The sequence below is a fragment of the Pseudophryne corroboree genome, chromosome 1 (genome assembly GCF_028390025.1).
Source record: "Pseudophryne corroboree isolate aPseCor3 chromosome 1, aPseCor3.hap2, whole genome shotgun sequence".
Classification (NCBI taxonomy): Eukaryota; Metazoa; Chordata; class Amphibia; order Anura; family Myobatrachidae; genus Pseudophryne; species Pseudophryne corroboree.
Genome location: NC_086444.1, coordinates 97,268,362 through 97,282,277, shown reverse-complemented (window position 1 = coordinate 97,282,277; position 13,916 = coordinate 97,268,362). Strand labels below are relative to the sequence as shown.

Below are 13,916 nucleotides of genomic sequence, written 5' to 3'. Positions count from 1 at the left end.
GCAGAGCTGATTGCAGCCTCAGGCTGCACAAAGAAGCTGGACCGTGCTTAGTTCAGAAGCCTGTGATAGCCTCCCCTGGTACAGGTAATGAGCGGTTAGGCAGCTCACACTGCCGCCGCTCACTTGTGTTAGATGCAGGGGGTGAGGGGCGCTATGTGGGGACATTATGTCTTATTTTTTTTATACACACTATATACCGTGCACCCTCCTGCCCAGCCGCGGACTGCACAACAGCCGCCGCTGGGCGCCAAGCAAGTGGACAAAGTTCACAACAACACTTCCTGCCTGCCCAGCTGCGGACTGCATAGCAGCCGCCGCTGGGCGCCAAGCCACCATTCACTGGCTGTATTCCACTGCCCAGCCGCGGACTGCACAGCAGCCACCACTGGGCGCTAAGCCGCCGCCGCTTCCCGCCCGTCCGCTCCCATACCCGCGCTCCCCAGTCCCTGGACGCCGCTTCCCCCCCTCCTTCCCGCGGTTAGCTTCTGCTAGCCGCTACCCGCCAGAGCTCCAGAGCCGCGAATGGCGGCTCTGTATGCAGAGGGGGGAGAGGTAGACATGGGCAAAGTTAACCTGCTTGCTGGGCTCCAAACACATGCAGCCCAGTGAGCAGGGCCTGAATTGGGCCCATAGACAATGATACAGAGTTTTGTGGAAATTGAGCTGCTGCATTACCGGTGTACACAGAAGAATAGCATGCATATGACAGCTGCAGTCACATGTGCACTCCAATGGAAAGCTAAGCACACTTGCACATTACACACTTACCAGTGGCACACACATACCCCTTTTTTAGTGACTAACCTAACCCCCCCCCCCCAGCTAACCAGCTCCAGCATTCTTATGTTCGGGTGCTGACAGTCAGGATTCCGGCGCCTTTCTACTGACCAGTGTGAGGATTCTGGCGCCGGGATCTCGACTGCTGGCATCCCAAGCATCGGTATCCCAAATACATCCCCTACATAATATGGATTAATATAAATCATAAGTAGTAGTACTAGTAACATCATGTTAGCATACTTCAGCATTTCTTTCTCATTACATTACAAGTGTATATCATAAGTTGTAGATGAAAAGAATACAGAACACATATCTTGCTGATAGAAAAATTGTTATTGAACGGAAAGTTATTTCACATCAAATCAATTAACTGTAGCGCCCAGCGCTTATGACAGGCAGCAAATGTGAAATTAGACACCGGCCATTTTGTGTTTAGAGACTACATCTCCCAGACAGCCTTGGGTTTCAGAGGATATACAGAGAGACACGCAGAGGCTGTCGGGGGGTGGAGAAACAGGGCATGGGGAAGGGGGAGTGGAGAATGGAATGCTTTTGTCCAGGGGAGTGGAGGAGGAGATGGCCGAGGAGGGAGAAGGAACCATGTCTGGGATATAGCGAAGATGCAGCTGACAATGACTGGAGAATACTGGGGAAGAAGTCCACGTGACTGTACAGAAAGAGCCCTATGGAGAGGGAGAACCCCAGTCTGATGAAGTTAAGTGGCCTACAGAGGATAATGCATTTCAAACCTTCCTTTTTGACCCCTGGAGAGAGGACAGTTTGCAGAGGGACACACTTTGGAGGAATGTTAGATAAGTAATGGTTTACAGTGTTATGTTTCTTGGTAAAGACTGATAAATAGTAGCTAACAAAGTGTGATTTCACCAAGAATCAGTTTGTGGAACTACAAGTACCAGCGTTGCTGAAAGTGCCAATTGGAACCTGTTAAAGTACCTTTTCCATCAAGCTATAGCATGCAGAAGATAAGGAACTCTGAAATAACAGTGCACTATAGCGGGGGATGTATTTTCTAATGCTGTATGTGGTATGTGTGAAATTCCTTGTGATACTGCTGTTTTAAGTTGTCATTACCCAGTCAGTGATTGCAAAGGCCAGGGTGTTATCTGCATACAAAAGGGAGGTTCAGGAAGGGACAGACATACAGGAGAAAGCAGATTCATGTGTTATGTTCATTTTTCTTATTACTGCATTATACACCCTTTAGATATGTGTGTGCATTACTGACCAACATGTTTGTATGCCTTTAGTATATGTCCTCTTTTATTGATCTACTATAGTCCCTTGTATATAAATGCATAAAAGCAATTGCTATTCCAGACCCTTTAATAAATGTGCCAGGGTGGCTTTTGCAACATATCCGTGTGATATATTCCTGTAGTGGGGTCGGTCTAAGCACGTGGTGGGCAGAGGGTTTCCCGAGTCTCCCTCTGGTGTTTCCAAAATTGAACACTTCCCAGAAGAGCACGTCACGTCAAGATTCGGGTGGAGGCACTAATACCAAGAGAAGTACAAGGTGATTGCAAAGCGGGAAGAGCTTAAATACACACCATTACCCAGAAAGCCCAGGTAAAGGGGTGTTACAGTAGAGTACACTGCTGAGATTCGTACAGCTAACTCAGAATTTGCACCAGGCGGGCGCCATGGCTAGTTTGAAGCCAGAAGAAGTATATGGTTGGTGTGAACAACTATCCAAAGATTCAGAATGCTGTTTTGTTTTATGCGGTGAACTGCAGGAAGTTCCAGATGAGGAGGTTACCAAGATGATTGCAGATCGGACAGGGATGCAGAGGCCAAATGTACTGGGCAGGAGGGATGATGCTGTGCTGCTAGAGAGCGATGCTGTGTTGGAGAGAGGATTGATCCCTGCTGTTTTTTCATATGAGGGAAGCAAACGTTGGAGTGTAGTGTTGCCTCTTAAGCCAAGTGAGGGGATGAGAGTTGCCCAAGAATCCAGTCCTACTGAAGAGAGGGCAAGGAGCCCCATTGTACAGTCCCCTGACATTCGAAGACAAGATGATTCACCTCTGGGCCTAGATGGAGCCTCTGACATGCAGAGTCAATTATTTTTGGTCGCTATGAATAAACTCGTGGAGCAACTGGGAAGAAACCAGTATGATGGTGGATATAGGAGATTGAGACCTTTCTCAGGTGTCCAACCTGTTCCAACTGGAGAAGATGCCTATGAGGTGTGGAAAGACACTGCAATCCAGTACATGGAAGAGTGGCACTGTCCTGAGACTGCAAAGAGACAACGGATAGTGGAGAGTTTACGTGGTCCAGCAATGGAGATTGTGCAGGCCACTCGTCGGAGTGACCCTAATGCTACTGCACGGAACTATCTAGCGGCTCTGGAAAGAGAGTTTGGAACATCAGAAGATGCAACTGACCTCCTTTACAAGTTAAGAAACACCTGTCAAGAGCCGGGGGAGAGATTGTCCAAATATCTATACCGCCTGGACAAGCTAATTTACCTCATTGTGGAAAAAGGGGGAATGACCCTCAGTGAAGTAGATGGGAGTCGCATGCAACAGTTACTAAGAGGAGCACTGTCTTTAGACCCAGTTGCATTGAAGCTCCGGGGAGACTCTACTAGAAACCCCGCTCCTTCTTTCAACCAGCTAATCGATGAAGTCAAACAAGAGGAAGCTATAATCGAAGCTAGAGATGGTGTGGCCAAAAAGATAAAGACTGTTAGCCTGAAGCAGGAAACCAGTGCAAAAGAGGTGGAGTTGCTGAAGATCCTTCAAGTGCAGAAGGAACAGATAGACCGTCTGTTAGCCCTTCAGACAGCTAGGGACTGGAGGCCCCAAGGCCTTCGCATCCATCATCTCCAATACAACTAGAGAGTCGAGGTGACCCCAGAAGATGTTTTGAGTGCGGTCGGCCTGGACATATAGCTAGACAGTGTCCAGCCCGATGGAATCAGAGGTCATCATATAAGCAATCCCCACAACCTGAACAGCCTTCGGGAAACGAGAAAGGGGGACCAGAAGACCCCACCCTGGCCCCCTAAAGAAAGTTAGTACCAATGCTGTGGGGAACTCACCTGCTACCTGGAATATATTGCCACCTGGCCTAGTCGGTCCAGCGCCTCACGTCACTGCCTTATTGAATGGACAGAGGTGTACGGCTCTACTGGATAGTGGTTCCCAGGTGTCCATTGTGTTCGAGAAGTGGTTTCGTGAGAATCTGTCTGATGTCAAGGTACATCCATTGTCTGGGCTGACCATCTGGGGCCTCAGTGAAGAGAGCTATCCATATCTCAGATACATCACAGTGGACCTCAAGTTCCCAAGAGAAGTGGCTGGGATTGAAAAAAAAAGTGCAAGTAGTCGCCCTTGTGTGTCCCGATCCAGAAGAAGAGGATAGAGATGTGCAAGTTATCATAGGGACCAATGCCCATTTGTTCAATACACTAGCCCAATGGTGCAGAGAGGAGGGTGGAAAGGAATATTACCAGACGCTCACCATTCATCCTGTATGCCTGGCGGCCTATCGAAAAAAGGAGGCAGAAGAAGCTCAGAAAAAGAGTGTGTTGGTTGCAGAGTTTCCAACCATGCTTTGAAGGTACAGATGCCATGAATGCCGATCTAGACAGACTGATCAAAGAAATGTTAGAGAGGAGAGATGTTTTCTCCCTAGGAGATTGGGACCAAGGGCTGGCTAGAGGGGTCCAACATAAGATTCGTCTTACTGATGAAAAACCCTTTCGAGAAAGGTCACGAAGATTGGCCCCTGCGGATTTGTATGATGTAAGAAGTCATCTGAAAGGTCTACTGGAGAATGATGTCATTGAAAAATCAGAGAGTCCCTATGCCTCTCCAATAGTGGTGGCTCGTAAGAAGAATGGTGATATCCGGATGTGTGTGGACTACCGAACTCTTAACAAGCGAACAGTGCCAGATCAGTACACAGTGCCTAAAGTTGATGAGGCACTTGACTGTCTGCAAGGATGCAAATGGTTCTCTGTGCTAGACCTCAGGAGTGGGTACTACCAGATTCTAATGAGTCCGGGAGATGCTGAGAAGACAGCCTTCATATGCCCTGAAGGGTTCTTTCAGTTCAAGAGAATGCCACAGGGGGTAAAAGGTGCCCCAGCCACCTTTCAGAGGTGCATGGATGAGACCGTGGGGGACATGAATTTCCGTGAGGTAATCGTGTATCTGGATGACTTGATTGTTTTTGGGAGGACTCTACAAGAACATAACGAGAGATTGCTCAAAGTACTTGACCGATTGAAGAGTAAAGGGCTAAAGCTATCTTTAGAAAAGTGCCGACTATGCCAGAAGCAAGTCAAGTATGTTGGGCACATTGTCAGCAGAGAAGGGATCTCCACTGACCCAGCCAAAGTAGAAGCTGTGGAAGAGTGGCCACGGCCCACAAAACTAAAGGAACTGAGGTCTTTTCTGGGGTTCTGTGGGTACTACAGAAGATTTGTTCCAGGATATTCGAAACTAGCCAAGCCTTTGACAGAATTAACCAAAGGGTACCCACCAGTGAAGGGGTGGATGACCCAGCAAGGAAATAAACACTTTCTCCGTGTTAATGACCTATTTGGGGAAAGATGGACAGAAGAGTGTGAAACTGCATTCAAGAGATTGAAGGAGGGTCTTACCCAGTCTCCAGTGCTCGCCTATGCAAACCCTGACCTTCCATACATTCTTCATGTAGATGCATCATTTGATGGACTCGGAGGAGTACTTTACCAAGAACAAGAAGGCCAGATGAGGCCTGTGCACTATGTTAGCGAGGCCTATTACCCAGCGAAAAGAATTACCCTGTGCACAAGCTGGAATTCTTGGCATTAAAATGGGCCATTGTCGACCGTCTGCATGATTATTTGTATGGTGCTACATTTGAAGTCCATACTGACAACAATCCGTTGACATACATCCAGACTACAGCAAAGTTGGATGCCACAGGACATCGATGGCTGGCAGCTTTGGCTGTGTATGACTTCACGCTGAAGTACCGACCTGGCAAAGGAAACATTGATGCTGATGCTTTGTCCAGGTTGGCTGGAAGACATGCGGAATCACCTGAAGAAGAGTGGGTTGAAGTGCCTGCTCCAGAAGTAAGAGGTATGTGCCATGAAGGAAGAGTGGTGGTGCCACCTGTGGAGAATGTGTCACTGCATTGGGAGTTTCAGAAGCGGCACTGCCCAAACATTATTGCTGGCTGAGTCAGTTTGAACTGGGTGATCTGCAAAGGATCAGTAGGAAACAGCTGAAAAGTGATCAACTAGAAGATCTGTCCCTAGGAGCGGTCTATTGGATGATAAAGAACAATGAGAGGTTGGGGCCAAAGGCCCTTAAAACAGAAGAAGCCATCTTACTGCACAGGCAAAGAGAATTTCTGATGGTCAGAGGAGGCCTCCTTTATAGGGAATCTACCCACCGAGATGGTAGAGTAAGAAGACAGTTGGTTCTGCCAAATAAACATCGTGATTCTATACTGAATGCCCTACATGACCAACATGGGCACTTAGGTGTTGAGAAAACAAGCGGGTTGATTGCCGATCGGTTCTATTGGCCAAGGATGGAGACTGATATTGAAAAATATTGCAGAAATTGTGGGACTTGCATTCTGCGTAAAACACTGCCCGAAAGAGCTGCACCATTGAAAAACATTTCAAGTGATGGGCCACTAGAGCTGGTGTGTATTGATTTCCTTTCTGTAGAGCCAGATGAAAGCAACACAGCACATATTCTCGTCGTGACAGATCATTTCACTCGGTACGCCCAGGCCTACCCAGCCAAAGATCAAAAAGCCACAACTGTTGCCAAGATTCTATGGGAGAAATTCTTTGTGCATTATGGACTTCCAGCCCGGATCCATTCTGATCAAGGAAGAGATTTTGAGAGTCGGCTGATAAAAGAGATCTGCGAATTGTGCGGGATACAGAAGTCGAGGACGACACCTTTCCATCCACAAGGGGACCCGCAGCCAGAGAGATTCAATCGAACCCTTCTCAACATGATGGGCACTTTGGGCACTGCCAGGAAGGCACACTGGAGTAGGCACATTAGTCAGTTAGTACATGCATATAACTGCACAAAAAATGAGTCAACTGGATACTCACCATACCTCCTTATGTTTGGAAGAGAAGCCCGACTGCCTGTAGACATTTGTTTCGGAATAATGGAGGTTTCCCACTCAGGGGAGACACATTTACAGTATGTGCAGAGACTGCGAGAAGAACTGAGACATTCTCACAAGTTGGCTCAAGAAGCTTCTACTAAGTCTGGTTTGAGAAACAAGACTCGATATGACAGTCGAGTGAAAGAGAATGTACTGGGGATAGGAGACAGAGTACTGCTCCGCTACCTGGGAATACCAGGAAAGCATAAATTGGCAAATCGATGGAGAGAAGAACCCTATGAAGTGGTGGCCAAAATGTCTGGGGCACCTGTTTACCGTGTAAGGCCTGAAGGACAAACAGGGCCCATAAAGACTTATCACCGTCAACACCTATTACCGATTGGGAGAGATGTGAGGTTCAAGACCGAGCATGCTGTTGAGACCACCGAGAGGGTGCCCTGGAGGAAGCCAGGAAGACTGAGGTCTACCAGGAGAGAGGAAACTAGAGATTATAAAGAGACAGATTGCAGTGAGGATGAATGGGGGTATGATTCTCCCACTACGGAAAATGAGACTGTCATTCAAAGTCATGAGGTCACTAGACCCCATAGGTCTACTGATAGAGCTACAGGAGAGCCAAGAGGAGAACAGGTGTGCAGGTTGGAGGAGGTCGTACCTGAAGTAACGGTGGAAGTTAGAGAACCTGAGGGACAGGCTCAGGACCAACCAGAAGAGAGAGATGTTGGGGGAGAGGCTGAACAACCAGAAAGGGTGTCCGAGGGAGATGAGGGAGCCCTTCCAGCTATTAGCCGACCCAGACGCACCACTAGGGCCCCTATGATATTTACTTATGATGAGTTAGGAAGGGCCACTGAAGTGCCCAGGGTGGTTCACCCTCACTGGGTCTACCATTGGCCTTATTTGGGGCCCACCCCTGTCATCATAAGAGCTTGTCAGGGTATGTGTGGATGTGTAAACAGACAGAATGGTTTAACACATATTCCTTTTCAGGATGTGGAACAGGCTCATCACTTTGTCAGCGGATCGCCAGACCCACAGGGGGAGTATGTAGCGCCCAGCGCTTATGACAGGCAGCAAATGTGAAATTGGACACCGGCCATTTTGTGTTTAGAGACTACATCTCCCAGACAGCCTTGGGTTTCAGAGGATATACAGAGAGACACGCAGAGGCTGTCGGGGGGTGGAGAAACAGGGCATGGGGAAGGGGGAGTGGAGAATGGAATGCTTTTGTCCAGAGGAGTGGAGGAGGAGATGGCCGAGGAGGGAGAAGGAACCATGTCTGGGATATAGCTAAGATGCAGCTGACAATGACTGGAGAATACTGGGGAAGAAGTCCACGTGACTGTACAGAAAGAGCCCTACGGAGAGGGAGAACCCCAGTCTGATGAAGTTAAGTGGCCTACAGAGGATAATGCATTTCAAACCTTCCTTTTTGACCCCTGGAGAGAGGACAGTTTGCAGAGGGACACACTTTGGAGGAATGTTAGATAAGTAATGGTTTACAGTGTTATGTTTCTTGGTAAAGACTTATAAATAGTAGCTAACAAAGTGTGTGATTTCACCAAGAATCAGTTTGTGGAACTACAAGTACCAGCGTTGCTGAAAGTGCCAATTGGAACCTGTTAAAGTACCTTTTCCGTCAAGCTATAGCATGCAGAAGATAAGGAACTCTGAAATAACAGTGCACTATAGCGGGGGATGTATTTTCTAATGCTGTATGTGGTATGTGTGAAATTCCTTGTGATACTGCTGTTTTAAGTTGTCATTACCCAGTCAGTGATTGCAAAGGCCAGGGTGTTATCTGCATACAAAAGGGAGGTTCAGGAAGGGACAGACATACAGGAGAAAGCAGATTCATGTGTTATGTTCATTTTTCTTATTACTGCATTATACACCCTTTAGATATGTGTGTGCATTACTGACCAACATGTTCCTATGCCTTTAGTATATGTCCTCTTTTATTGATCTACTATAGTCCCTTGTATCTAAATGCATAAAAGCAATTGCTATTCCAGACCCAGACCCTTTAATAAATGTGCCAGGGTGGCTTTTGCAACATATCCGTGTGATATATTCCTGTAGTGGGGTCGGTCTAAGCACGTGGTGGGCAGAGGGTTTCCCGAGTCTCCCTCTGGTGTTTCCAAAATTGAACACTTCCCAGAAGAGCACGTCACGTCAAGATTCGGGAGGAGGCACTAATACCAAGAGAAGTACAAGGTGAGAAGCATTGCAAAGCGGGAAGAGTTTAAATACACACCATTACCCAGAAAGCCCAGGTAAAGGGGTGTTACATAACTATAAGTTGAAATTCAAAACAATTATTTATAAAACCTTGTCAGTGGAGTACGCCTTTCTGCTTTGAAAACATGCGCTCAACAAGGTGCAGAAGTAGCCATTATGCAGAAGCGTTGTTTCATCAGCTCAAAAAGAGAATGGAAAATCAATCTATTTTCTATCCAACAAAGTATGTTTATGTATGTTAACTAGCAGTCTTCACCATTTCTTTCTCATTGCAAGCATGTCACATGTTAATCAAAAATGTATGAAAAGAATACAGAATACATATCTTCCTGAGAGAAAAAAAAAATCTTAAATGGAAAGTTATTTCACAACATCAAACCAAACAATTTACTTTTAAGTTAAAATTCAAAAACATAATTTTTGAAACTTTGTCACTTGAGAGCCGAGTACGCCTTTCTGTTACAGTTTGTCCCTGCTTGGAAAAGATGCGCTCACAAGGTACAGAAGTACCCATTATGCAGAGGCGTCGTTTCATCAAGTCAAAAAGAGCAGGGAAAATCACTCTATTGTCTTTCCACCAAAGTAACGGATCCTCTACCCTGGACAGAAGGGGCATCCTTATGAATTTATCAAACTCAATAATACTTGCTGCTCGAGAATTCTCTGAATGAGTTTGAACTAGGTCTCCTACAGACATGTCGAAATCTTCCCATACAGAGCTGGAAGGTCTGGAACTTCCATCTTCAGTGGCCGACTGAATACATTGAACAATTGGTGGCCTAGCCTCTCTGTCTTCATTTCGTCCACGTATTGCACAACATTTATTAATTACGGTTTCCCTAGTGTCTTTGACGCGACGTTCGTCTTTGGAAAATCCATGTTCTCTGAATCTAGGATCCAACAATGTTGATTCCCACACAATGGTAAGATCTCGATATTTTTTCAGTAGGCGGTCCGATACTTCATCTGTTAGTTTCGTAATTAGGAGAAAGAAATGCTCTGCGCACCAAAAATCACTTTGAATTGATTGATTGATTAATTAAGTGCAGTCTAGCAAGGAGAATGATTGACTCAATGAAACTTTACCTTTTTTATAGTGAAAAATATTTTATAAAACAGTTAATGACACAAAACAAAGTAAATAAGACAAACAATACATATATATATATATATATATAGCAGTATAAAAACCGGAGGTATTTCACCTCTTGCAAGTGTAAATAGAAACACTGTATCTAACTTTTATAAACGTGCTGTTTAAACAGCATACACTGTATCTACGCCCCTTTCTACGAGTGCAGTGGATATCAGTTACTCCACAGACGGGCTCCTACCATCTCGGTCCTGCTATTCCGGTTCCGTCCACATCTAAGCCAAGTGACCTACAGTAATTATACCTCCGCAGTGAGGTTAAAGGGAGTCCAGCTGCTAACGGCACTTCTACATCAGAATCCCGCTGCGATCAGCTGGATATAGACGGATCTCCGCTGTGAGACCAGTGCGGCGCCAGCCATCAGCGGTTTTGCCGTTCCATGCTGTTACCGATAGCCATACGGATCAGGTCCCTTGCTGGGAAACTCCCTACATGTCATCATCTGACGGTCAACTGACGGCTATTATTACGGAGAATAAATATTCCAACAAGTCTGTCCTTTAATTACCATTGTGGCAGCAACTACAAATCTTTACATTCTCCCCGTGCAAATGCATACAGGACTCTGCATTACATCTCAGGAATCAGCACGAGGGTAACTATTATTACTTGCTTTGCTTCTAATAATTTTATTGTGGAGCCATCTGTGGACATTTTATTTGATTCCACACTGGGACGCCAGTGTTAGAATCGATTGTTGCTCTTTGTATAGAGCCTCTTTCACTTAAGATATCCGATCTGCATTTTAGATACAGTGTATGCTGTTTAAACAGCACGTTTATAAAAGTTAGATACAGTGTTTCTATTTACACTTGCAAGAGGTGAAATACCTCCGGTTTTTATACTGCTATATATATATATATATATATGTATTGTTTGTCTTATTTACTTTGTTTTGTGTCATTAACTGTTTTATAAAATATTTTTCACTATAAAAAAGGTCAAGTTTCATTGAGTCAATCATTCTCCTTGCTAGACTGCACTTAATTAATCAATCAATCAATCAATTCAAAGTGATTTTTGGTGCGCAGAGCATTTCTTTCTCCTTTGTATTTCAATTAGTTGTTCAGCCTAACCAGCTGTTTTTGCTCAGCAGCCCTAGAGATCACAATTTTCACTGATTACCATCTGGTAAATTACTACCATACATTATTTTAGTGCCAGATATATATACAGTTTGAGATTTATCTCTAGCTGTAGGTATATAAAAGTTTCGTAATTAGAGCAACAACCGTTTCGTTATCAAAGTCAGTGTTTTTCAGCCGAAGACAGTGGCTTAGCAATCCTTTGCTAAGTAGGGCAACTTTAGACAACGTTACCTTGTGTTCGCTGCTGATTTCCCTGGTGACTTCTTCAAACACCCCAAGGATTTCACATGACTTATCAATGACATACCAGTCTTCATTTGTCAACCGTTGAACTGAATCAGGATTTAAAATAGCTAAGGTACTTTGTAGTGGCTCTTTCATTTTCAAAATCCTCTGTAACATGTCAAATGTGGAATTCCAACGTGTTGGACAATCTTGTTTTAATGTTAAAATGGGATATCCCATCTGTCTTTGTATGCTGTGCAACTTGTCACTAGCCTGTGGACTTTGTTTGAAATATTCCGCTATGGAATTCACTTTTGCCCTTATTCCGCCTATTGTTTCTAGACTTGCTTGCACAAGTAAGTTCAAGCTGTGTGCAAAACATGGCACATGCCACCAATGGCAAAGTTGTACAGCTTTGACCATATTGGCTGCGTTGTCTGTCGTGCATGCCACAATTTTTCATGGATGTTCCACTCCCTTGTAATTCTTTCTAACTCACTTGCAATATTGTCTGATGTGTGTCTGCCAGAAAATTTGAAAGATGATATTAGGTATGATTTCAGGCAGCAATCCTTATCAATAAAATGTGCTGTCACAGCAAAATAATTTTCGTTCTTCAAAGAAGTCCACCCATCAGTTGTAAGAGAAATGTATGTTGCATTTTCTTGAATATCATTTTTTATTTCCTCCAATGTCTTTTCATAAAATTTATTTAATAAGCTGTTGGAGAGAGTTTTTCTGCTAGGAAGTTCATAATTTTTGTTACGCATGGAAATTAATTTTTTAAATTCAGTACTCTCCACAACATTAAAAGGATGGTACTCTTTAACAACCATCCTTAAAACTTGTTCGTCTATTTTAGATCGTTTGGCGGCAGATATTGGTTTGGTTGTAAACGTAGTGATTCTACTTTGTTTTGTATTTGAAGAAGTAGCTGCTACAACCATCTGCTCAGGAGGAGGTACTGAGGAAGTTAAATTGTCGTGCTGGCTGTTACCTGCAGTTGAAGGATTATCTTCAGGTTCCTCAAGAATTTCAGCTGGTAATGGCAATGGCCTTGAACGACTTTCTTTTAAGTTAATGGTCGGATGCTTAAGATGCAAATGTCTTGTCATATTTGAAGTGGAAGACCCCTTGCTAGACAGCACAGATGAACATATGTTACATTTCACTTTTTCTGTGGAGGACCGAACAAAGTAATCCCACACTGGACATTTTTGCGCCATAATAATAAGATTTTACTTACCGATAAATCTATTTCTCGTAGTCCGTAGTGGATGCTGGGGACTCCGTCAGGACCATGGGGATTAGCGGCTCCGCAGGAGACAGGGCACAAAAATAAAGCTTTAGGATCAGGTGGTGTGCACTGGCTCCTCCCCCTATGACCCTCCTCCAAGCCTCAGTTAGGATACTGTGCCCGGACGAGCGTACACAATAAGGAAGGATTTTGAATCCCGGGTAAGACTCATACCAGCCACACCAATCACACCGTACAACTTGTGATCTGAACCCAGTTAACAGTATGACAAACGTAGGAGCCTCTGAACAGACGGCTCACAACAATAACAACCCGATTTTTTTGTAACAATAACTATGTACAAGTATTGCAGACAATCCGCACTTGGGATGGGCGCCCAGCATCCACTACGGACTACGAGAAATAGATTTATCGGTAAGTAAAATCTTATTTTCTCTGACGTCCTAGTGGATGCTGGGGACTCCGTCAGGACCATGGGGATTATACCAAAGCTCCCAAACGGGCGGGAGAGTGCGGATGACTCTGCAGCACCGAATGAGAGAACTCCAGGTCCTCTTTAGCCAGGGTATCAAATTTGTAGAATTTTACAAACGTGTTCTCCCCCGACCACGTAGCTGCTCGGCAGAGTTGTAATGCCGAGACCCCTCGGGCAGCCGCCCAGGATGAGCCCACCTTCCTTGTGGAATGGGCCTTGACAGATTTAGGCTGTGGCAGGCCTGCCACAGAATGTGCAAGTTGAAATGTGCTACAAATCCAACGAGCAATCGTCTGCTTAGAAGCAAGAGCACCCAGCTTGTTGGGTGCATACAGTATAAACAGCGAGTCAGATTTTCTGACTCCAGCCGTCCTTGAAATATATATTTTCAATGCCCTGACAACGTCCAGCAACTTGGAATCCTCCAAATCGCTAGTAGCCGCAGGCACCACAATAGGCTGGTTCAGGTGAAACGCTGACACCACCTTAGGCAGAAAATGAGGACGCGTCCGCAGTTCTGCCCTGTCCGAATGGAAAATCAGATATGGGCTTTTATACGATAAAGCCGCCAAT

At 45.1% G+C, this 13,916-nt stretch overlaps 1 protein-coding gene across 1 annotated transcript; it reads left to right on the top strand.

The window, feature by feature from the left end:
• The first annotated feature begins 2,441 nt into the window (after positions 1-2,441).
• Positions 2,442-3,644, top strand: LOC135061189 (paraneoplastic antigen Ma1 homolog). The gene has a single exon (XM_063964039.1). The coding sequence runs from the start codon at positions 2,442-2,444 to the stop codon at positions 3,642-3,644; it is 1,203 nt and encodes a 400-aa protein (XP_063820109.1).
• Positions 3,645-13,916: the final 10,272 nt, after the last annotated feature.

Bases quoted from the DNA above. Each gene is read 5' to 3' on its own strand.
- LOC135061189 (XM_063964039.1), top strand. From the start codon at position 2,442: ATGGCTAGTTTGAAGCCAGAAGAAGTATATGGTTGGTGTGAACAACTA.